The sequence below is a fragment of the Panthera onca genome, chromosome B4 (assembly GCF_046562875.1).
Source record: "Panthera onca isolate mPanOnc1 chromosome B4, mPanOnc1 haplotype 2, whole genome shotgun sequence".
In the NCBI taxonomy this organism is placed as follows: Eukaryota; Metazoa; Chordata; class Mammalia; order Carnivora; family Felidae; genus Panthera; species Panthera onca.
The window spans coordinates 103,498,098-103,521,486 of NC_138345.1; the positions used below are offsets into that span (position 1 = coordinate 103,498,098).

The 23,389-nt window shown below is 36.6% G+C and overlaps 1 protein-coding gene across 2 annotated transcripts in view; it reads right to left on the bottom strand.

The window, feature by feature from the left end:
* LIN7A (lin-7 cell polarity scaffold A) overlaps positions 1-23,389 on the bottom strand; it is a 124,550-nt gene that overhangs the window by 65,382 nt on the left and 35,779 nt on the right. For both annotated transcript variants that reach the window (XM_060656868.3, XM_060656869.3), the window contains exon 2: positions 16,529-16,647. In XM_060656868.3, the coding sequence (XP_060512851.1) occupies positions 16,529-16,647 (119 nt within the window). The remainder of the gene's footprint in view (positions 1-16,528; positions 16,648-23,389) is intronic.

A 23,389-nucleotide genomic window follows, 5' to 3' on the forward strand; every position in this document is an offset into this window, starting at 1 on the left:
GTTTTCTAAATTCAAATTAGTCTTTGAGGAAAACTCTCCTTTTACTCTTTTTTTAGCTGCCAATATGTACATCAATACCAAATGCACTGAAATATATAGTTCAATAAGCATATGTTTTTCTAACAATTATAAATATTGCTTTCCTAAAAGAAAATCCATGTTTGTAAACCTCTAAACATTTGATAGTGAATAAACAAAATAGCTTGATAGATGATTAAGTTGTGAATATTTTGCTTGTAAACACATGTTTAATTAAGCATTCATTGTAAAACATCTTTCAAGATTAAATGTAAGTATCTGATGGTCACAAATTTTCTGAAGTCTTATAATAAATTAACAAACATAAATCTTTTCATCACTGGGAGTTCAATGAAAAAAATGCCATTTTGTCTTCTACAGAATGGAAATATTTTATGGAAATGGCAATAGTTTATGGAATATAATCACATTAGGCATTATTCATTTTTCTCACTAGTAGATCATTATAACTAACTAAACTAAAAATAGAAAAAAATTTTCTGAGATTTTCTTTTACTAAGCTATAGCTTCACTGGGTCCAATTTTAATTATATAGAAATTCAAGTTAGGGAACATTCATTTATATATTCACATGTTTAAATGTGTGGCTATTTCAGTTTGTCTTTATACTGGGCAATGCAAATATTGTAAAGCCATAATTATACTAATAAGCAATTTCGTTAAAAACAATTTTAATTCCATGATGATTAAATCAACATTTTAAATGGACTCTTTATTACGCAAGTTTATCCTTTCTAAGATGAAAATATGAGTATCAAGTATGACTCAGTGGCTCTATTATTTTCCATCAGTATGTCATGGAGATCTTAAAAATTCCTCTCTTGGCTGTAGTAATATGCCAAAATTAATTAAGGCAAATGAACATTCTAAATGAATCTTTTCCTCCTAACTATTGTTTGAGTAATTGCCTATGCTTGACAAGGTACTTTGCATGAAATATCAACAATGTGATTTGAATCATATAATTACAAACTCTTCAACCATAGTAACTAATAAATTATTGTCCTCTCATGGGACTATCTTCAGACACTGAAAATATTTATTATTGAGAAGTTCTATGGAACTATTATGGTGTCTTTATAATTGTCTAAGACCTCAAATTTCTCCAATGTTACGATTTGGCCATTTTAATCTTCATCAAAATATAATTGACATGCAGATCTTTGTCATATCTGGATAAAAGACATATTTTTTTTTTCCTTGTTTAGGAAAGTCTGATTTACTTAGCTAATATCTAGCAATCCCATTTCTCTCAATGTATAGTGGTCGTTGGCTTGTCTCTGTCCTGGACACAGAAGTAATTACTATCCCATCTGTGAGGAAATGGAATGATTTTCATAGAAATTTTAATAGAATCCAGTTATAATTCACTTTCCGAAACAAGGGGTAAAATATATCTGGTAGTCAAGCAGCTGGTCATAAAAGAAGTTTAACAGAATATCCTTTCAATTAGAAACTCGGGAGGTAGGATTCTTTAATTTTGCTGCACTGCCAGTAACCTTTCCCACATTGACTCCATATGGGTTTATATTCCTCCGAATGGTTAGCCACAGGTATTCTTTAGAAAGATGTGCGTGGCACTGTCATCCTTGCCATGGCTGCATATCTATATTGATATCCCCAGGTGGACAGGAGCTGGGAATTGTTTAGAAAGGTGTGTGCAAAAAATGATGTCAACAAAATCAGTGAGAGAGAAATTATCTATTCTACTGTGTGTTCCAGAAGCACTAATTTCCCTCTCCTTTCTTGACCTTAAATAAAGAGGGACATTACTGCACTTAATATGGAAAACACACATCTGTTTACTGTCATCAAGGTAATGCTTCTGTTGCTTATTCACACCTCTATGAATGCCCTGTCACTTGTCTCTGGTCACTGGCCCCGTCCTTCCCGAAGAAAGCCAGACTGAGGAGAAGAAGAGGATGTATCTCTTTTGGTCCCTTTTGTTGATGGGTTTATTTTTTTATATTTGCTTATTTCTTGGCATAGCCCCTGAAAAACTTGGAAAGATGCTTTTCAGAGAGATTACTGTCTCTTACCTAAGAACTGTGACTGTACCCCTAGGTGCTAGCAAATGGGAAATGAACTGCAAAGTAATTCTGGGCAGGACTTTAGGCAGTGGGATAAATTTGGGATGCACTATTGCTGACCTATGGGAAACAGCATGGAAAAAATGCAGTTCAAAAAATTTCCAAGTATTAGGCTTAATAAATATTTGGTATCTCTTATATAATCGAGAGGTAGACATGAGGAAAACCAAGTAGTCTGGAAGACAAGATTACCTGTAATAGGTTTTTCTTTTTCTGGGAGAGCAGGCATTCTCCCTAAAATATCTATTAGTTGAAAATGGCTTCACTGCTTCTAGTGCTAACATAGAAAGAAAAGGACTAAAGGCATATTTGAATAGACATGCATATTTGTGATAGATCCTGAAACACATTTGGAAAAGTCTGATCTCAAAAATACTAAATGATTTCAGCAGGGACTGAAGTTTTCTGGAAATATCCTAACGCTTTTGGTGATATAATGCCAATTATACAATGATTAGTAACTAAACTTTTACACTGCCTCCTGGAAATTTGGACTACAAACATATGAGAGGATATATTACTAAGCCACAATGCATTGTCTTGTGTTAAATGAGGCAAAGAAAGAACTAGAAGGCAAAAATATTAAAGAATGCTGTTGGTACACATGGAACACTGATATGAATAGAAATTACAGAAACGGGAACCATGATGCGATTTTCCAATTATTTTGGCTCATTACTGATAAGTAGTGAAATAATGTTTCATTGTTTCCACATTCCAGAATGTTCCGTTTTTGCCACTGTCCATAGCAAATAGAATTAGAACTGGACTAACGTTCAGGAAACTTTGCTCTGTTACTAACTCGGGCACTGACTAGCTTGAAAGACAACTTAAACTTTCCAGATCTATTTCCTCAGCTCTAAAATTAAAAAGTTATAACAGCTTACGACTCCAAATGGATCCGTTTTAGATAATTTACCAACCGCTGGCATTCAAAAAAATTTGCATATACATATTCCTTGAAAAATGATCCATAATTTCACAAGATTCACAATCACGAGATTCACAAAGAAGTGTATGACTCCCCTATGTCTAAGAACTACAGGATGATGGGCTTTCTAAGGTTCCTTCTTCACCTTATACACATTACTAAATTTTAAGTCAAATACAATAGTTATGCATTCATGACATGAAAACAAATCATATTTGCACATCTGTACCAATGTATATATTTATGCAAATACATAAAAAAACCTTGACATTTTTATGTTAATTAAAGATCAGTTTTCATCTCTGGAAACAATTTTTAAATGCAAATAAAATTTTAGTCATAATCACTGACCACCTTTCAAGGTTGGAAGCCATTTTAACGTAAGTAAGATCTTATTCTAAACTAGCAGTGTTATCAGGTTTTGTCTAGGATCTGTGTGAGCTCAGAATCCCATCTGAAAATCAAGGCCTATGAAAATCAAATATATGTTTGTCTACTAATGAAAAGGTCATCTTAATGAATTTGTTCATGCATCCAGCAAATATTTATTAAATGCTCGTTATTTGGCAGACAGTATGGTAGGCGCTAATTTTGCTATGATAACTGAAACATTCTCTGCCATCTGCTGAATAAGATTAATGACTGTACTTAAAACCCGAATTAACCTTGATGAAGGAAACTGAAAGAGACCCACAAATCATGAATGTGAAACTACTCGGTTTGAAAGCATTAAACTATGTTATTTTTTTCTTTCCCCATGGTACCTCCAGTGCAAAAAACAGAATTGGAGTTATCATAATAATCTTTAGTTTATGGCACATACTTATTGTTCACTGATGCATGAATGGTTTGCTTTTATTAATTTACCTTCATGCAAACACACACATACACACACATGCAATAAGATTTCATAACTCTTCTAATAAAAGTGAAGATTAAAACTATGTGCCCCCCCCCCATGCCAACTCATTGCCTTGATTCTCCCAAATGAAATAGGTAGGCTATGAATGAAGGAACAGAGAAATTGATGAATTAAGTAGAAACTCAGAAACAGATCCATGTACATAGTCTGGTATAAATTAATTGGGCAAGTGACAGAGAAAATTATGAATTATTCAACAAATAGAGCAAGATATATTTACCCTTATAGATAAAAGACAAAATCAGATCCCTCCCTCACACTACATACAAAAAAACCAACTCTAGATGGATTAAGAACATAAATTTCAAAAATAAAAATTTTACTTTTAGTAGAAAACATAGATGAATATCTTTTAGACATTGGGGTAGGAAATATTTCTTATGTAAGATACTCCAAAAAAGCATTGATTATTTAAAAGATAATCAATGGAGGGCACCTAGGTGGCTCAGTCGGTTAAGCATCCGATGTTTGGTTTTGGCTCAGGTCATGATCTCAAGGTTCATGAGTTTGAGTCCCACATGGAGCTTGATGCTTGGGATTCTTGCTCTCCCTCTCTCTGCTGCTACCCTGCTTGCACTCTCTCTTTTTCAAAATAAACTAAAAAAAATACAAAAAGGTAAAATAATAGATAATCAATGTGAATATTTAAAATTAAGAACTGTATGTATAAAGATATCTTAAGAGGCATCTGGGTGGCTCAGTCAGTTGAGAACCTGACTTTGGCTCAGGTCACTATCTCACAGTTTGTGGGTTTGAGTCCCGCGTTGGGCTCTGGGCTCAGAGCCTGGAGCCTGCTTTATATTCTGTGTCGCCCTCTCTCTCTGCCTCTCCCCCACTCGTGCTCTCTCTCTCTCTCAAGAGTAAATAAACATAAAAAAAAAATTTTAAAAAACACCTCAACTTAAAAAAACTAAAAAAATAAAGACACCTTGAAGACAAATTATAACGTAGGAGATACAATGTAGGAGAACTACATATACCATCAGTAAAAAGTTAATAACAAGAATATATAAAAAACTATAAGCACAAATCAGTAAAAAAATACACAAACGAATTTTTCACAGAAAAAGAAATATCCACAGCCAGTAATTACAAGAAGGGCTATGCAGCAAGTTAGTGATCAACTAAATGCAAATGATGACTGCAATGAAATATTATTTTAGTATATTCAATTGATATGTGTTTTTTTGTTTGTTTTTTGCGAGAGAGAGAGAGAGAGAGTAGGGGAGGAGCAGAGAGAGAGGGAGACAGAGGATCCCAAGCGGGGTCTGTGCTGCCAGCGCAGAGCCTGATGGGGGCGCTACCTCACGAACCCTGAGATGAAGACCTGAGCCGAAGCCAGAAGGTTAAGTGGTGGGGCCACCCAGGTGCCCCACAACTGATAAAAGTTTAAATGTCTCCTATGACAATGCTGGAGGTAATGTGGATACACAATTTCTGTATTGCTTGCTGAGGTATAAACGGGAGCAACTAATTTTAAAAATTGTTTGGCATTATCTCTTAAAGTTGAGTATTTGTATACCTTCTGATCCAGAAATTCCAGATTTAGATGTGTACCCCAAATAAATCTTGGTCATGTGACAAGAAATGCATGTATGTTCATAGAAGCACTTGGAAACAACATAAATGCTCATCAATGAGAAAGTGAGTTAATAAATTACACAATGGAATATCACATTGCAGTCAAAACAAACGAACTACACCTGGGTGGCTCAGTCGGTTAAATGTCCGACTTCAGCTCAGGTCGTGATCTCGAGGTCGTCGGTTCGAGGCTGCATCGGGCTCTGTGCTGACAGCTCGGAGCCTGGAGCCTGCTTCCGATTCTGTATCTCCCTCTCTCTCAGTTCCTCCCCCTCTCACATTCTGTCTGTCTGTCTGTCTCTCTCTATCAAAAATAAAGATTAAAAAAATTTTTTTAAATGGCAATTTGTAATTTAACATTCACTTTAGATGGCTTGTACAATTGGACTTGTCTATACATATGTTGCCAATACTGAGGGAATAAAAGGTTAAATGACTTGTTCACTGAAATAAAAATTGTCATCCATAGTGCCATAAATAGAAGTTCTGATTTCCAGTCCTATGATCTCAACAGAAGACAGGATGTTCACTTTATCTGACTGATATAAAATACAACTTCTTGGAGGACTCTATTATTTTGAACTACTATGTAAGTGCATGTAATTACAAGCTTCTGAAAATATGTACTGTTTATTTTACCATTTGTTACAGCAAATAGAAAGCCCAAGCTGAGTATTTACCCAACAGTGATGCTAACAGCATTCAGAGTCATTAGAGACTGCTTGTGAGGGTCTGTTTAGATACCTTTAAGATCAATGACCCATTAGTGCAATTATAGTCTAAAACGGTTCCTGCCACACAGACCCTGTTCTTGCTACCAGAAAGTGACATATTGATGTTATAAACACTCCTCACATTGTTACAAGTGTTTCTTTTCTGAGAAAGCTGCAGAAATATAACTTAGTTTAAAAATTCCGTTTCTAGTGAATTGTCATTCTGTTTTCACAATTTTCTGTGATAAAATTATAAATTACATCCTTTGAAAAACTCAATAAAATGAGTACATTTACTTTTCTCATTATTTTTACCAGTTTAAAAACCTTTATAGTATCTGTCTTCCCTACCCATTCATACAGAGTCTCACAGAGTCACAAATGCCTACCATGCATACATGCTGAGCCTTATATAGTTCCATGTCATTTATGTGAAGAAAAACATGGGTTACTTGCTATGTAACTACAGATTCATCGAATTGGAAGGATTCTAGAGATGGAGACCAACTAGTCAAGTAGTATATGTCGACTGATACCAAAATCCTTTATTAGGGAGTAGTCTTCATTTTCTGGCAGGTAAGATGGAAAGATATATCATGGGCCTTTTTGAGAATCTCCCGAAGTTACGGTGTTATCTCAAGAAAAATACAATCGTGTGTAAATGTTCATGCCGTCTTTTTGCCTTTGACATGGAGCTATTTTATTTATTACAGAAGATTCTGTGACTTTTTCCTGTAAAAATTAATGGTGGCTTTCTGAAAAAAAAAATCCCAATTAACCAAATCACATTAAGGAAAAGGAAACTTTTGTCTGCTTGAAATAAATTTCAATGAGAAGGCTGTTTGATTTGGAAGAAGCCAAAATTTGGAGTGATCTTTTACAAGGAAATGTTTATGTCATTTTTAGTATACAATCAATTTTGAGTCTGTTTTAATACCAGCAAGGGCTCAAAGTTGCCACTCACACCACTTTTAAAAGCAAACAGAATTAAATTCCCTTACAGCAGAACAGACTTGTGTCAAGACACCTGCGCTTTCTTCAAGACACTTCAAGTTGAATTTAGGTCCTACCAAATCCTTTGTCCTCAAGGTAAATGAAGTTATTTTTAGAAAGGTTGGCATCAATGCAGCCTCTGTCAGCAAAGAAAGACATTTGAAACCTTTTTTTTCAATTTTAAATCATTTAAGCGGAAGTAACCTTTGAAAGAGTTTTGCAGTCTTTCCAGTTGTTGTAGTTCTTCTCCATGGTTAAACTGACAAGGCTTTCTCATTTTTGACTCCCTTTGCCCTCACAGGTATCCTTTCTGTAGCTCTGGAAAGGTCACAAGTTTTCGGCTCTAACTTCTGCTTCCAAAACGGCAGGTATTGCTAGCAGCAGTCATATAAGATGCGTGAATCTGGAATCTGATGACTAGCCTCCTTCTTACGGCCATCTTAGAGTTTACTACAAGAAAGTCTAGCCACAAATGAACCTCTCTTGTCAAACTGTTCTAAGATACAGCAAAAAATAAATCAGACACTTAAAACAAACAGATAAATAAATAAGTAAGTAAGTAAATAAATAAATAAATAAATAAATAAAGTGAAATTTCTGACTCAAGTTCAACCACGTACATTAATACATATCCTCTGGAAAGCCTAAAGAAAACCAAAAAGACCAAAAAAAAAAAAACCAAAACCCCACAACAACTTTTGACAGTGAAAAAGAACACAGCTTGCTCTATTTAGAAATAAAAATGTAAATATAGGTTCCAAGCTATGACTGTGAAATTACTGGACCACTTTTCACAGAGCAGGCAAGGCATCTTTTAGGATAATTGTCAGAATCTTTGACACTAATGCATGCTGATGTTGAAAAGTAATAAACCTCCATAAAAAGTAAAAGCTTTGTCTTCTTCACCAAAATAATCAAGCTGGATGTTGGACCGAGAAACTCCATATGTACTCCACATGTACACAGAATATGAAGAGTTTTCCTCCATTAGTTTTGCAAAACAAAGACACTTTCTACTGTTGGAACAACTTGGTCTTTAAAATATCAATGAGGTAACCCACATGTGCTCACACTCGCGTGCACACACACACACACACAAAAGCACGCACACACATGGGCACGCATGCGCACACACACATAGACTTCAATAGGACCATCAGCATTCACATGATGGATAAAAATCAGAGCTTTACTGCAACAATCATAGTTTTCACTAATTGCCTGCCAAGTACACATGGCACAGCTGTTATTTTCACCATAACTGGTTCAAAATATTAGCAAAATGTCAGAGTTCAGAAGCAGGTTATATCATGTGAACAGAGACACTATTTTTGCTGTTCTCGTGCTTCTGAGCAACCCACCAGTTCAAACGTTTCTAAAGTACAGGACTTGATCGAGATTTCTCCAATTATTCCTGGTTCCTTTTGCTTGGAAACGTGTCAAGACACGTTGGGACAAATCTAAGTTTTGGTACAGAAAATAAAAATTCTATATTGTGCAATGTATTTTCAGGATGTTCAGAAATAAGCTTTATTGACTTCATGCTCTTCTTGGCAGGAAACTTATCACACAAGAAACAATCTGGCTTTTGTGTCCTATCACATTTGGCAGTGCAAATAAAATCAAAGGAAATGAAAGAGCCATCAAGCTTTCTTTCCTTTGTCATCTGCCAACTTAAGTTCAATACGAACAGAAAGATGTGTAAACATATGTCAGATATATTTTTGTTAATTCCCGCGAATATAGTGCTATTTTAAATGCCATTATATAACAGGATGCTAATTTTACATAATGAAATCCATGTTTAAAGTAAAACATTAAAAACATTTTGCCATAAATTTTTTTGCGTGTAAATGGAAGGGAACAGAAATAGGGAAAGTAAATTATATGTATTTATATACAAGTATTTATATAATTATACATTATAAAAGCATACATGTATATTTGCTTTTACTTCACCTATAACATGAAGCTTATATATGACCTTAAATTAAAAGCTCTTGTGAAAAAGTGATCTGAAATATGATCATCTAACCTTTGCTGTTGTTATAGGAAGCATCTTACATTATAAATGAGCCCATTGTTGGTTACCACTAGTTATCTGCATCCTTCTACTTTTCACCCAGTGGTCTAGCATGGTTACCTTCCTTTCACCTCACCCTACCAAACAGTAAATGACAAGCATATTGCACATGATTTTGTTTCTTTTGTGGCTAACTATCACCAAGTCCTTAACTTTTTGTCAAATGGCAAGGTTTCCAGATTCCTTACTATATTGGTTTATTCTAAAACCACTCCAAATTGCCAACATCTTTCTTAAAATGTGAGCCTCCTCTGTGCTGACAGCTCAGAGCCTGGAGCCTGCTTTGGATTGTGTCTCCCTCTCCCTTGCCCCTCCCCTGATCGTGCGCTCACTCTCTCAAAAAGAAACAAACGTGAAAAAAACTTTTTTTAAATGTGAGCCTCCTATGGAGAAAAAAAATTTACATTTGTCTGGATGGTTGGTAACTACAGAACTGTTATTCTCTGTATTTGTAACTAATATTTCTATCAGAATACAATAAAATTTTATTGTATTGTCACTAAAAGCCACTGAATTTTTCACCAGAGTAACTACCCTTTCTTAACTACTTACTCTTTTAGCTAGGTAGTGTATTAGTCAAGGTATTTTATAGTTTTTAATCTCATTTGATTTAATCTTCCAATGTTATTATTGTCTTATTTCATGTTTTAAAAAAAAGAATAAACAAAACCAGGAACATAGAAGTTAAGTAACGAGTACAAGATCATATAATTAGATGGCTAAAGGATTTGTGTCCAGGTTGTCTGAAACGATTGTCAACATTCTGACTCCATGTTCTTGCCATTTTTTTAAATACACAACAACAAGCCATGATTGAGCATCAGCCTGCCTTCCATCTTTCCTTTCTTCCTGTCTTTCTTCCTTTCTCGTTTTCTGCTTTCCCTCTATCTCTTCCTTTCTACCTTCTTTCCCTTCCACTCTCTCTACCACCAACTTTTTTCTCTTTCTATGTATCCTTATTTCATCTCATCTTGTCAGGATTGATCCAAGTATGTTTTCTTAAGGTAATTCTAAACCTGTTTTCTATCACACAACACATCATTAGTTTTCTCATAAAGCTGATTACACTTGCTGACCATGTTTTCATCCACACAGTAGATTAAAATGTACAGAACAACACCAAAAACAAACATGTGTGTCATAATGGTATGTCTCATATGATTGTGGAATTAGAATACAATGGCTCCATTTATTTTGTTTTCATGATTAATGGTGGGGCAATGACTATGTCTATTAGTCTTATGGATTTTCTTAGATCTAGCCTATAGAAACTAACATTTCTCTTCCCATCTGTTACTCATTTCCTGACTTACCAAAACACTATACCTAGTGATAATTCAGGACTCTACCCTTTAATTACAATAGCATCCATTGATTGTGTAATTATTGGATGCCAGACTCTGTACTATGTGACTTTACATATATGATCTCTAACTATCAGAATCACTTCAAGACTGATGGTATCATTCCATTATTAAAAGTTGACAAATAAAATATTAGAGAGTTCTGAAATAAGCAGCCAAGTTGGGATTTGAACATTGGTCGACTTGACTACAACAATGCTCTAATGATGTTGCTGCTTCCCATGATCTGACAGAACGCCTCACTGCGAAATTTCACATGATACTGGTGGGAGTCACTGTGATGGTAATTCCCAATCTACAGCTCTCTCCAGGGGAAGAATCTCACTGGAGACTAAGAGCAATTGAATAGCAGATTGATACATCCTAACTATTCCTTCCATGTTGATTATAACTTTTAGTATATAAGCAAAGAAATAAATCCCTTTATTAAGCAACAGTGTAAGACTTGGATGGGGTAGGAGGTGGTGCTGGATGGTTAATGGGCTCCATCCTCAGGGAGAAAAAGTGAGAATAGGAGGAAATGGAAAACAATCTAGAAGCAAGATCTATGATCCAAGTGTCTCAGATTTTAAAATTTATGAACCATCCCATGGGCGTGGTACTTATATTGGTTATTAATTTCATATAGTTTTAAAAAGATTTATCATATCTTATTGAAAATAATAGACTTTAAACATTAATTTTGCTTTACAGCGGTTAAAAGGATGCTTGCTACTGCTTATAACCTTTATCCAAGCTAAATTTGGCTCGATGATTGTGTATTATCAGTCAGGATGGCTTGGATTATGTTCCAACCCAATATTCTAGAGGCTTAGAGTCACAAAGGTGTATTTCTTGCTCAAGCTACCTGTTCGTAAAAGGTTCGCAGAGCCTGTATTTCTCATTTCCTCACCCTGCAACCCAGACTGATTGATCATTCACCAACTAAAAACATCACTAGTCACATAGCAAAGGACAAGGAACACAACATACCATGCACTGACTCAATGGTTTCACCAAGGAAGTGGCACACACCGTTTCCACTCACACTTCCTTAGCCAAGGCATCAACCACATCTCGTCTTAAAGAGGATGGGGAAATCCAGTTGTAACATGTGCTGAGAAGAAGAGAACTAGAATGTTTTCCGACAATCCTGACTATCAGAATGATTCCATATGGAATTGGTTTATTTTCTTAATCTACAGTTCTACTACATTAGAAAATACTAACACACAGCATCTGGCAGTTGGCCAGGGAAGGCAGTTTTTGGCGACTGTGTCATTTGGTTCTGCATTTTTGGTTCAAAAATGCATAGGACAGCCATAAATGCGGGAGCAAGTCCTCACCACAGACCACTCTCAGCAGCACATCAAACACCAGATTGATGAGCACATTCCCCTGGAAAGCAGGAAGCCTAAATGTTGTAAAACTTGGAAGATGGTGATGGTAAATAGATTAAGTCTGTTTATTTTTTATTATTTTAGTTTCAGAAAGAATTTCTTTGAACTGTGTTGCAGAAATGGGATGTCCTCTTAAAATATAACCGCTCATATACTATTGATTTCTTTCTCTGAGGCATGAAGAATATGAAGTGTCAGGAAAAAGTTCATCTCTTGGTAATCGAACTATTTAAATTCAATTCAAATTCACCATTCAAGTCTCATAGGAAATTCTCTTACCAAAGCCAACATTTTACAATCCTTATATTTCAACCCATGTATTTCCTTACATTTCAATTTATAAATTTAGGTCGTTCAACCTAAATAATACAGTGATGAACAAAAACTTGAAGAAGACACTTAAAAAGACAGTTAAAAAGGCCCAGAAATGGCCCTTACTGGGACTATCAGTACCATAAAGTTTTTTATTTCATCTCTCATTCAAAAAGTTCTGTGAACTTTCTCTTGTCAGCTGGTACCTCTCACTATGGGAAAAGGAACATCATGTGTCAGTCCATTTATCGCCATGTACCCCAAAATTACTTGCACAGAATGGTGCAATTTAACTGTTAATCAGGTCCTTTGAGATCCTTCAACCAGAAAATAAAATATCAAGGTAAGTAGTGCCATCTACTACCTTTATTCTATGGCTACAGCTGTATGTGGGTTGGCATTCAAATGAAACTCGTTTATTAATACATCAATGTTAGTTGGGTACATAAATGGTCTTGTTTCAGTACTGGTCTCAACATGATTTTTTCTATCTTTATTACAGATTACAGAAGAATAGTTAAGTAGAGAAAACATCTAATCTCTTTTAATCATTCATTTTCAGTAAAAAACAAAGTAAAATTTCATTAAACCATTCTTCCCATATAAGTGCTACCCATAGGCCAAGAGCTGATTCAGTGGTTTCATCCAAATGTAAGGCAAAACATGGGATTGCCTCAACACGTAACTATAACTACTGTTACACTAGTGTAAGGTGTATGGCAATTTAAGTCGGCAACTGATTCTCTCCCTTTTTATTTTTAGAATAATTTGGGTTTCGCAGACTTGTTGACAATGACCTTTATCTGTTTTTGCTCTGGTGAATGCAACTAAGAATGACGCCCAAGTAGTTCTTTGTTCTTTCTCTACCTGTTATGACCAAATTAATAACTGTCACACTGGAAAGTATGAATTAACAAATATTCCTGAAAAAACTCAAATAATTTAACCATCGAGATTCTAAGCATAACTTGAATAGGCAACTAAACCTTCAAAGGTTTCATGCCAGTAGAACAGTCAGTACCCAAGAGACCAGGAGGGAAAGGATTCTTGACTCAAGAAAATTTAATTTTCAAATATTTATTGCTGTATATTGCCATACTTCCCAGCTACACTTTTCTTTACCAGCTTGTGCATTCACCTGTCTGGCAACATGGGTTCATATTTTATGTTTTTATTGAAGAACTTTTCACTAGATGGATATGCAATATTATTCTATGATTCAGAATTATTGAATACCTATTGCTATTTTTATCATTACTTCCTGTAGTTAATGTAAAGTGATATAACGAGAATAATGAGGTACATTCCAAACTTAAATATGAATAATATCATAAAACTAGTGTAAAATGTGGGTCAAGATGAATTGATCAAAATAATATCTGTACAACATGCATTGCCCTTAAAGGACAAAATTATTATAAGGGCATTAGTATGAATCTAAAATTAATCTTGCTAGTCCAAATTTATAAAATGTAAAGCAGAAAAATTATATGATTTTTTCCCTCTGAAAGTATTGGACTGTCCATAATTCAGTTATAGATTTCCATGGACCACTAATGATGCACATAGGACACTTTACCACAAACTAGGTTTGAAAGATATATTTATAATGCCTATACAAGGTCTTCATATTTCTTTTCTATTTTACTCTTATTCTCTTTTTCATTAGTAAACTCTTTAAAGAAAAAGGTCTGTGCATTTATTTGAACAGATATCGATACCACATTTATATCGCCAGACCCAACTTCTCCCCCAAGCTTCAGACTTAGATGCCTGTTAGACTCTCTACATGGATGTCAGAAAAGCATCATCAACTTGCTTTGTCCATAACAGAATTCTTGGACAGTCTTCTCCAAACTTGGTCCAACTGCAAAGATTCTATTTCCTTATGTAACCATCCATCCAATTGTTCAAGCCCAAACCTAAAAGGCAATTGAGACTTGCTCTCTCATCCATACATCCAATGCATCAACAATGCCTGTTGACTTTACTCTCAAAAAACACACATTGAACCTGAAGACTTCCCACAGCTAAAACTGTTATCACACAAGCAACCATCATCACATCTCTCACTTGATCTACTCATTACTTTGTTACTGGACTCTCTTGTTTCCTCTCTTGCCCACACACTTGTATTCTCACAGCATTCAGAAAGACCTTTTAAAATCTAATCAGGTCAAGGCAAAATTCTCCAAGGGCTTTCTATCATGCTTAGAATGAAATCCAATCTCCTAACAACGGCATGCAAGGCCTCATGTGATCTGCTCTCTGGCTGCCTCTGGGAAGCCTACCTGGCTTATTTCACTGCATACATTCTGGCTTTTGGGATCTTCCTTCCATGGACTAAGATCATTCTTGGCTCTGGATTTTTGTACTTGTGGTTTCTTCCACCTGGAACACTGTATCCCACTGATACTTGTGACCTGTTCCATTACTTCAGTTAGGTTATTTTCCTACCACCCTAACTTAATAGAGCTTTATTCCTACTTCCCCTAATCCTGCTTCTTTTATTTCCCTAGTTTTGTCACCCTTTGACATTGTATTGCATATTTATTTATCATCATTTTCTCACTGGAATGTAAATTCCACAAAGGTGGAGACTTTGCATTGCTCACATGCCAAATTCCCAGTTAGCAGAGATACACATTTGATGTGTCCTATCCTTTAGTTAGTTCTGTGGAAAGTAAAAGAGATGATAGAATATCTAAAAATGAAAAGTCGGCCATCAAATCTCAGGGGAGTAGCAAGCACTCTGTGAAGGAAGAAAAGAGCGTGTAGGGGATTTAACCTTGATCTACAGAGTGACTATAGGAATTGACCTGAAAGAGGCCCACGGGGTTTCCACATATCTATACCTTTCCCACTGAGCAGTCAGAGGCCGAGAACTCATACACTTTCAGAAATTTCCTTTCGGCCTTTGGTTAAATTCATAGGTTAGAATTTGGAGACACAATTATGGTTATTTACTTAAGCTGTGTTCATTATAAACAAAAATCAAATAGTGAACAACTTCACCTGATAAAGATTTAGCACAAGCACAGTCTAAATCAAATCTCAGCAAAATCCAAACTGTACCTCACTGGATAGGCTACAGTTTAAATCTATAGTGAGAGAAGTTTTGTATGTCTCTGTCTTAGTCACCTGGGTCTTTCCTATGTAGTGACTACTCATATATTAGCATTGTTGAGGTAAAAATATATGCATTGGCCACAGGTAGAGTTGCAAAAAGGAAAGGAAGTTGGTAACAAGTATTCCTTGACAAGTGTATGTCCTCTGCTATAACAAACTCTCCAGAAAGTCACTGGGTTCAACTGGTTTGGGAGATGACAGTAAATAATTCATTAGTGGGGACTTCTAGCAGAGCAAATACGCTGGAGTTATGGACTTCAGGTCCTAACTAATGAATTACTGCTTAGTACCTGGTGGGGAAGAAATGATGGACTTAATATTATTTTATTCAAGAAACAATATGGTATATACATCTTGAATGAACTTTATTTTAACAATTAAATTAATTAGCAGACTAGTCAGTTCCACCACAAGTCAATACAAGATTCAAACAGTCATTTCTACACACTTGTTTTATGTTAGGCTTCTTAAAATCTCTAGCAAGGAAAGCATCGCAAAGATTTGTTAGAGGGGCATATCAGTCTGTTCAGAGATTTTCCATTATTGCACTAGACAGTAATGTTTGGATAACTGTAACATTAGTCAGTAGGAGGTTACTCTTCCAGATTTATCTAAGATTCAGTTGAATGTTGTTTTAAGAAAAGCACAATCCCCCACTAATTATGACTATTTTGAACTGAGTATCCATATGACTTCATGTGACCACTAAATAACTTAGACTGCAAGTAAGTAACAGCTACCTGCTGAGGCAGTGACCTCATTGGTACCATAAAGTCAACATTTGGTTTTATATGACTGTATAAATCCTGACTGGATCTAATTTATGAATTTAGCAGACTAAATTATATTTTATCATCTGTCCAAGCAGCTAAAAACAGAAAGCTAAGATGTAGTTCCAATCTTAACCATTTCAACTGTTTGTGTGGAAAAGACATCTTTTCTATTCAGGAGACAAATAGCTAAATATCGTTATTAAAATTTTAGTGTCATACCTCTCGAATAGCAGTACAAAACTCACTCTGAAGCACTTTTTTGAGGGATTGTAGCTTGTGCACTGGTACTTCTCCAGATTCCTGTAGTTTTTCCAGTAATTCAATTGCTCTGGCGACATCTAAAAAAGAATCAAAATAGAGGGATCTAGAGTCAACTGTCTCTTATCAGCAAAGTACCATCATTCCAATGGGATGGTGTAATGAGTAAGTGGAATAAATTGCAAAATCAGAACTTATAATTCATAGCTTATTGATCTCATCTTTTGATAAAAAGTCATTTTAATTTGTTCTACGCAATTAGTCACTGAATACACCTTCTTTAATGGCATTTCATATATGTTCTCTGTCACGCAAATCAGTTTGAATATTATTTCGGGAAAGAAGAGGTAGCGTGTCTTTCATCGATACCCCAATAACCAAAGAAAGCCTGTCAATTTTACCTCTGAGATGTTGTTTTCAGTGTGACTTTTCCTTTCCCATACCACATTTATCACATCTGCAATTTTACATTTATTAATATAACAAATGTTTATCTATAAACTCTTACAGTTTAAACTCTTACCCAAACTCTATCTAAGTTGGGTCACCTTGGCATCCCCATAGTATAATACAGTGAATAAATATTTGATGAATGAAGGAAGGAAGGAATGAATAAATTTATGAATGAATGGGCTTTCTCCATATGGCTATTATTATTCCAAGCCCTTATCATCATCTCCCCTCTATCCAAATAGAGTCATTTCTTCTCCAGCCTCTTCATATGGTCCATAAGGTTATTTTCCTAAAATAATCTGATTGTGTACCCACCTACCAGCTTCTAAGAACAGTACCAAGCAAAAAAAATTCAATAATAAGTTAAAGGCTCATCTTTTGCTGGACAATATCAAAGGTTAATGTATCAAGAAACATTGTCTTTTATACCCATAGCTTTAAAATTCCCAGGATGGTTTTGTAGTGCCTGGAGAAAATGATACGATGAAAGGACATTTTAAAAATAACTTACGGTGACCTCTTCTATCTGTTGTAGTTAATAACTTAGTGCAGTCACTTAGGCATTTATGTTTAAGATGGAAGGTTTTCAGTTTCTAAGTGATTAGCTACAGAAAGCATCCCATATCCCTGTCAGATTATAAATTCATCCATCCATCCATCCATCCATCCATCCATCCACTAATTTCTCTTCCCATTAGACTTGGCACTAAGTTTAACTGGAAGAGTTAAGACATACTTCCTTTCTGAACTCACAATCAAATGAAAAAGAAATATAACAGCATTGCTACCTATAATAAAATCATTACCTCCTCAGAATTTGGGTGGGAATGGCATACATATATGTCTCTATCAAAGAAAATAACTAGTGAGTGACTTTAATGGAGACTCTCCCTTGAAGTATTGCCAACTGATTGTTAATTGTGGCCCAATGAAGCAAAAATCATGAAATCAACACAACACTGCCAGTCTGAAGAGTTTGTCTTTTTGTGCGTAAATTGGAAGTCAACGTAGTCAGTTAGACAATACCAACTGTATCCACAATCAATAAGTTACCAAGCTAAGAACGTATGCATCTTTAACTACACAAAAGACTACATGGATGTCTACAGGTATGTGGAACTCTCAACTGTTACAAACTGAGCTCATTAATTTTTTTCCTGAAACTAGTTCTTCTCTTTCCTTATTCCATAATTCCATGAATAGCATTCCTACCAAGCCTGTCCTCCAAGCTAAACATCATCTTTCACATTCACCCCCACATGCAGTTAGTCAGTAAGAGCTGTATATTCTATCTGAAATGTACGTTTTGAATGGAGCCCTTTCGCTTGATTACTTCAGAAAAGCCTTTATTATTTTTCACCTGTATTACTGGAACATCTCCCAACTGTTTTTTAAATTAGCCTTTTTTTGTTCATTCCATCCTCCACCTTGCTACCAGAGTGATTATCCTGAATGATAAACCTCATTATTATACTCCGCCACATAAAACCTCTGACTTCCCACTGCCTACAGGGTGAAGTTCAGATCATACAGGGTTACATACAGGGCCCTTAATAACCATCCTCTCCAGACTCATCTCTAGAAACCTCCTCCTGCCCATTCTATACTTTGGTCATCCAAAATATTTTTTATTCTAGGACATGCCACAGATTTCCATACCTATATGGCTTTGCACATATCATCCCTTATTCCTGGAATGCAGTTAATTCATTCATCCAATAATGCCAGACACTGCAGTATGCATGGGACATAGTGGTGAAGGGGATAGCTGGTTGCTGTCACTTGCATGAAATTTATAGGTTTGGCCGGGGGGATAGGGGGGAGGAGTCACAGACATGCAATAAAATGGGCTTGTCCTATAAAAGACTTGCTTAAAGTTAGTGGATGAATGTATAACAAAGACATTTATTATAGCTCAGGAGGTCAGGAAGGATCTCTTCGTGGAAGTAACAGCTAAGCAGAATCCTAGGTAGGAGGTGCAGGTGGGGAAAATGGGAAGAGTGTTCTAGGCAAATAAATGCAGGTTGAAGTCTTGTAAGAGAGTGTGGGGCATTCAGAGAACTGAAAAGAATTAGGCAGGCTGAAATTGGAACCAGAGTAAGAGTAGCAAGAGATGAAGTAGAGAGATATCATAATCATGGAAGGTGTTTTAAATCATGTATGGAAGACTTGGCTTAAATAGCATCTCCTTAGACATGTCTATGTCTATGTTCTACATTTCTCTTTTCACTCAGCCACTGTAATAAATACTACTCAATGCTACACCTCTGTTTGCATGTATACACGCCCCTTTACCCTTGCAAATCCATAAGCTTCTTGAGATTCCAGGAACAATATCTTATTTGTCATTGTATCCATTGTTCAATGCAGAGTACTAGACAAATATTAGGTGTTTGATACACACTTACAGAATGAGCAATAGATTAATTAATGAAACTAACTCAAAGGGTTAGAGGTTTATGTCTAGGTGGACACAACTTCTCATGAGACTAAACCTCCAGATCACTATGAACCTTGGTCAAGACTGGCATGGATCTGGTGTGGGGAAGGAGGCAAGCCTGCATCTGTAGGCTAAAGGGCACTGAGTAACCACACTGAGGGAAGTTCAGAAAAGCTGAAAATGACACCAAGCGGAATATTCAGGAGTTCTCAACCTTGGCTGAACATTACATTCATCTGAGGTACATTTAAAAATTATTAGCGCCTGGGACTCATCTCCCCCCCACCCCGCAGATTATACCAGAATATTCAGAATACTGGTTCTCAGGGGCGCCTGGGTGGCTCAGTCAGTTAGGCATCCAACTTCGGCTCAGGTCATGATGTCACGGTTTGTGGGTCAAGCCCCGCATCAGGCTCTGTGCTGACAGCTCAGAGCCTGGAGCCTGCTGCAGATTCTGTGCCCCCGTCTCTCTCTGCCCCACCCCTGCTTGTGCTCTGTCTCTCTCTGTCTTTCAAAAATGAATAAACATTAAAAAAAAATTTTTAAAAGAATATTGGTTCTCAACCTTGGCTGTAGATTGGTATCACTTAGGGAGTTGTAAAAACCATAGATGCTTACGTCCCACCCAGGAGATTCTGATGAGATTGGCAGAGTAAGGCCTGGGTATGAGGCTTTCAAAAAGCCTCCAGGTGATGCTGAAGTGCAGCCAAGGTTGAGAACCACTGGTCTATTTGGCATGGGTATCTTTATAGCCCCTATGTGATTCTAATGTGCAGTCGGGGTTGAAGAACTCAGGTACAGATTAATGGCTCTAAACCATGAATATGCTGAACAGTCACTTGGGGGAAATTACTAAAATGTATGTTTATGACCCCTCTCCCACCCCCACTTTAAAGAGGTTAATTCAGAAGGTTGTGAAAGTAAGGCCTAGGAATTTGCCTTTTAAACAAACACTTCAAGCGATTCCAAAGTTGTCGGTTCACAGACCCCATTTGTTGAGAAAGTAAATAAAATGATTTTTCATTATTCTTTAATGCCCTGGATAACACTAAATGGGGTTTTTCCAAGGGTCTCAGAATGACTGATAAAAGCCCATGGATGAAAGTAATTAGTGTTAAGTACCACCCCATTCTAAACAGTGTTCCTTAGCAAAGGCTGTCACTAGAATCACTTGCAGAGTTTTTAAACCAGTCTGCTACTCCACACTAATTGTATCAAAATCTCTAAGCCTGAGATCCAGTCATCAGGATTTTTGTTTGTTTGTTTGTTTGTTTGTTTGTTTGTTTGTTTAAGCTCCAGATAATTCCTGTGACCATTCAAGGTTAAGATACATCATTCAAAAAAAGCGATCAAGGAAACCAGGCACATCCTATTAAAGGCTGGGCCAGAAATAAAAAATAAAAAATAAAAAATAAAAAATAAAGGCTGGGCCAGCCCTGTCACATTACACCATAGGCCTTTTCCAGTCCTGAGTAAACAGTAATTGTGAGATGAAAAAAAAAATCCATGGAGAAGTGTTACATCACTAATTGGGGTCACAGTACTGTCTTTGCTTCCCTTGTGTCACTGAGAAGTGTTCACAGTAGAACCAATGGTAGCCACTGGGGGTGCCTGAACGAAGGCAGACTAGACTCTTTCCTGGGTGCACAAGAAACGCAATGGACTTGGTGGTCTGCCTGCCATCTATACCTATGTGATCAGAGGGAGAGAACTGGACAGCAGAGCCCACGGGAGCCTGACCCATCTTGTCGGTACCCACCCAAGAGAATCGAGCAGTATGAGGTCACGGGATATATAGCAGTTGGTAAAAGCCAAAAGAAGTCTAAGAACCAAACGTGGGAGAAATCAGATCCCTCCAGCCCAGACTTGGCTGGTGCTACAAACAAAGAGGTGATGAGTGGATAAACTGGATACGAGACTGGAATTTTCAAAGTAATTCTGATCCCTTTTAGCTCTGTAAAAGTACCAGAAACCTACAAGGCCAGGACCTGGAAGGGAGCAAAAGAAGCCTTTGAGTCAGCAAAATGCTTGCTTTGAAAACTAATGCAATAAAGTGTGCATAGTTTAGTTATGAGTCCACACAATGTTCCTATTCAGAACCTCCTTGCACTTATTTTATGAAACTATTCTACCAAATTTGGTTACTAATATAGAAGTTTGGGCTAACTAGTTTAGCTCAGGTTAGGAGGAATATTAGGGAAGGATGGAGAGGCTGCCAGACAAACAATGAAAGCAAGAAGATCTCAAGAATATTTTCCAGAAACCCACTCCTCCTCTGGCCCACCATTTCTCAGGTTCATCCGCCTACTCATTACCTAAGCAAATGCTGGGGTATTACCTTTGCCCCCTCACGCTTTCTCATACTCTGGATTCCATTAAACCGCACTTCTTTTTTTTATTAGTAATTTTTATTGAAATATAATTAACATACAGTGTGATATTAGTTTGGGGCATAAAACATACTGATTCTTGAATTCTATATGCTATTTAGTGCTTATCACAATAAGTGCAGATACATCTGTCACCAAACAATATTATTACAATCTTTTTTTTTTCAGGTGTACAATTTAGTGATTCATCATTTACATACAAAACCCAGTGCTCATCATAAGTGCCTTCCTTAATCCCCATCACCCATTTAACCCATCCCCCTATCACTTCCCTTACAGTAACTATCACTTTGTTCTCTATAGTTAAGAGTCTGTTTGTTAGTTTGCCCCCCGCACCATGTTCATTTATTTTATTTCTTAAATTCCACATATGAGTGAAGTCATATGGTCTTTCCCTAACTGACGTAACCCATATGGGTTACGTAACCATATGGGTTACGTCCCTAACTGACGTAACCCATATGAAGTCTTTCCCTAACTGACGTATTTGACTTAGCCTCATACTCCCTTGCTCCACCCACATCATTGCAAATGGCAAGGTTTCATTCTTTTTAATGGCTGAGTAACACACACACACACACACACACATCTTCTTTATCCATTCATCAGTCATAAACATTGGGGTGCGTGTATCCCTTCGAATTAGTATTTTTGTATCCTTTGGGGAAATACCTAGTAGTGCAATTGCTGGGTGTAGGGTAGTTCTATTTTTAACTTTTTGAAGAACCTCCATACCGTTTTTCAGAGTGGCTGCACCAGTTTGCATTCCCAACAGTGTAAGACGATTCCTGTTTCCCCACATCTGCCAACATTGTTGTTTCCTGTGTTGTTAATTTTAGCTATACAATAATCCTCACTTTTTAAAAATTTTTTAATGTTTGTTTATTTTTGAGAAAAAGAGAGAGACAGAGCATGAGCGGGGGAGAGGCAGAGATGGGGAGACACAGAATCCAAAGCAGGCTCCAGGTTCTGAGCTGTCAGCACAGAGCCTGACGCGGGGCTTGAACACGAGAACAGCAAGATCATGACCTGAGCTAAAGTTGGATGCTTAACCGACTGAGGCACCCAGGGGCCACAAGAGTCCTCGCTTCTAAAGGCAACAATAACAATAAACTTTTATTTAATGTCTATGAAGTAGGGGTCACTGTATACTAAGAGCTTTACATTTTCTCCTTACAACAACCTTTATGTGGTAGTAAATATCCACATTTTGCAATGAGAAAATTGAGGCTTCTACAGAGTTTTAAGTATCTCATTAACAAACAGGAGATCTGGGCCTGGAGTCCTAGTCTAAGTGATTCTAAACCCTGTGCCTTTTATTTTTATTCCATTCACAGCTTTTCTTTTAGCAGCTTTTCCTTCAACATTCAGTACTTTTGTAATAGCTCTGTGCTCTGCAGGCTTTCCTGGTCAGAGGCTGAGCTCTTAATCTTTCCTCCCTCAATAAAGATTAATCCCTAGTCCATTTACCAGTAGACCCCTTTCAGATAGTATTCGCTGATCATCAGAATCACCTGGAGAGCTTTTAAATGACAAGGA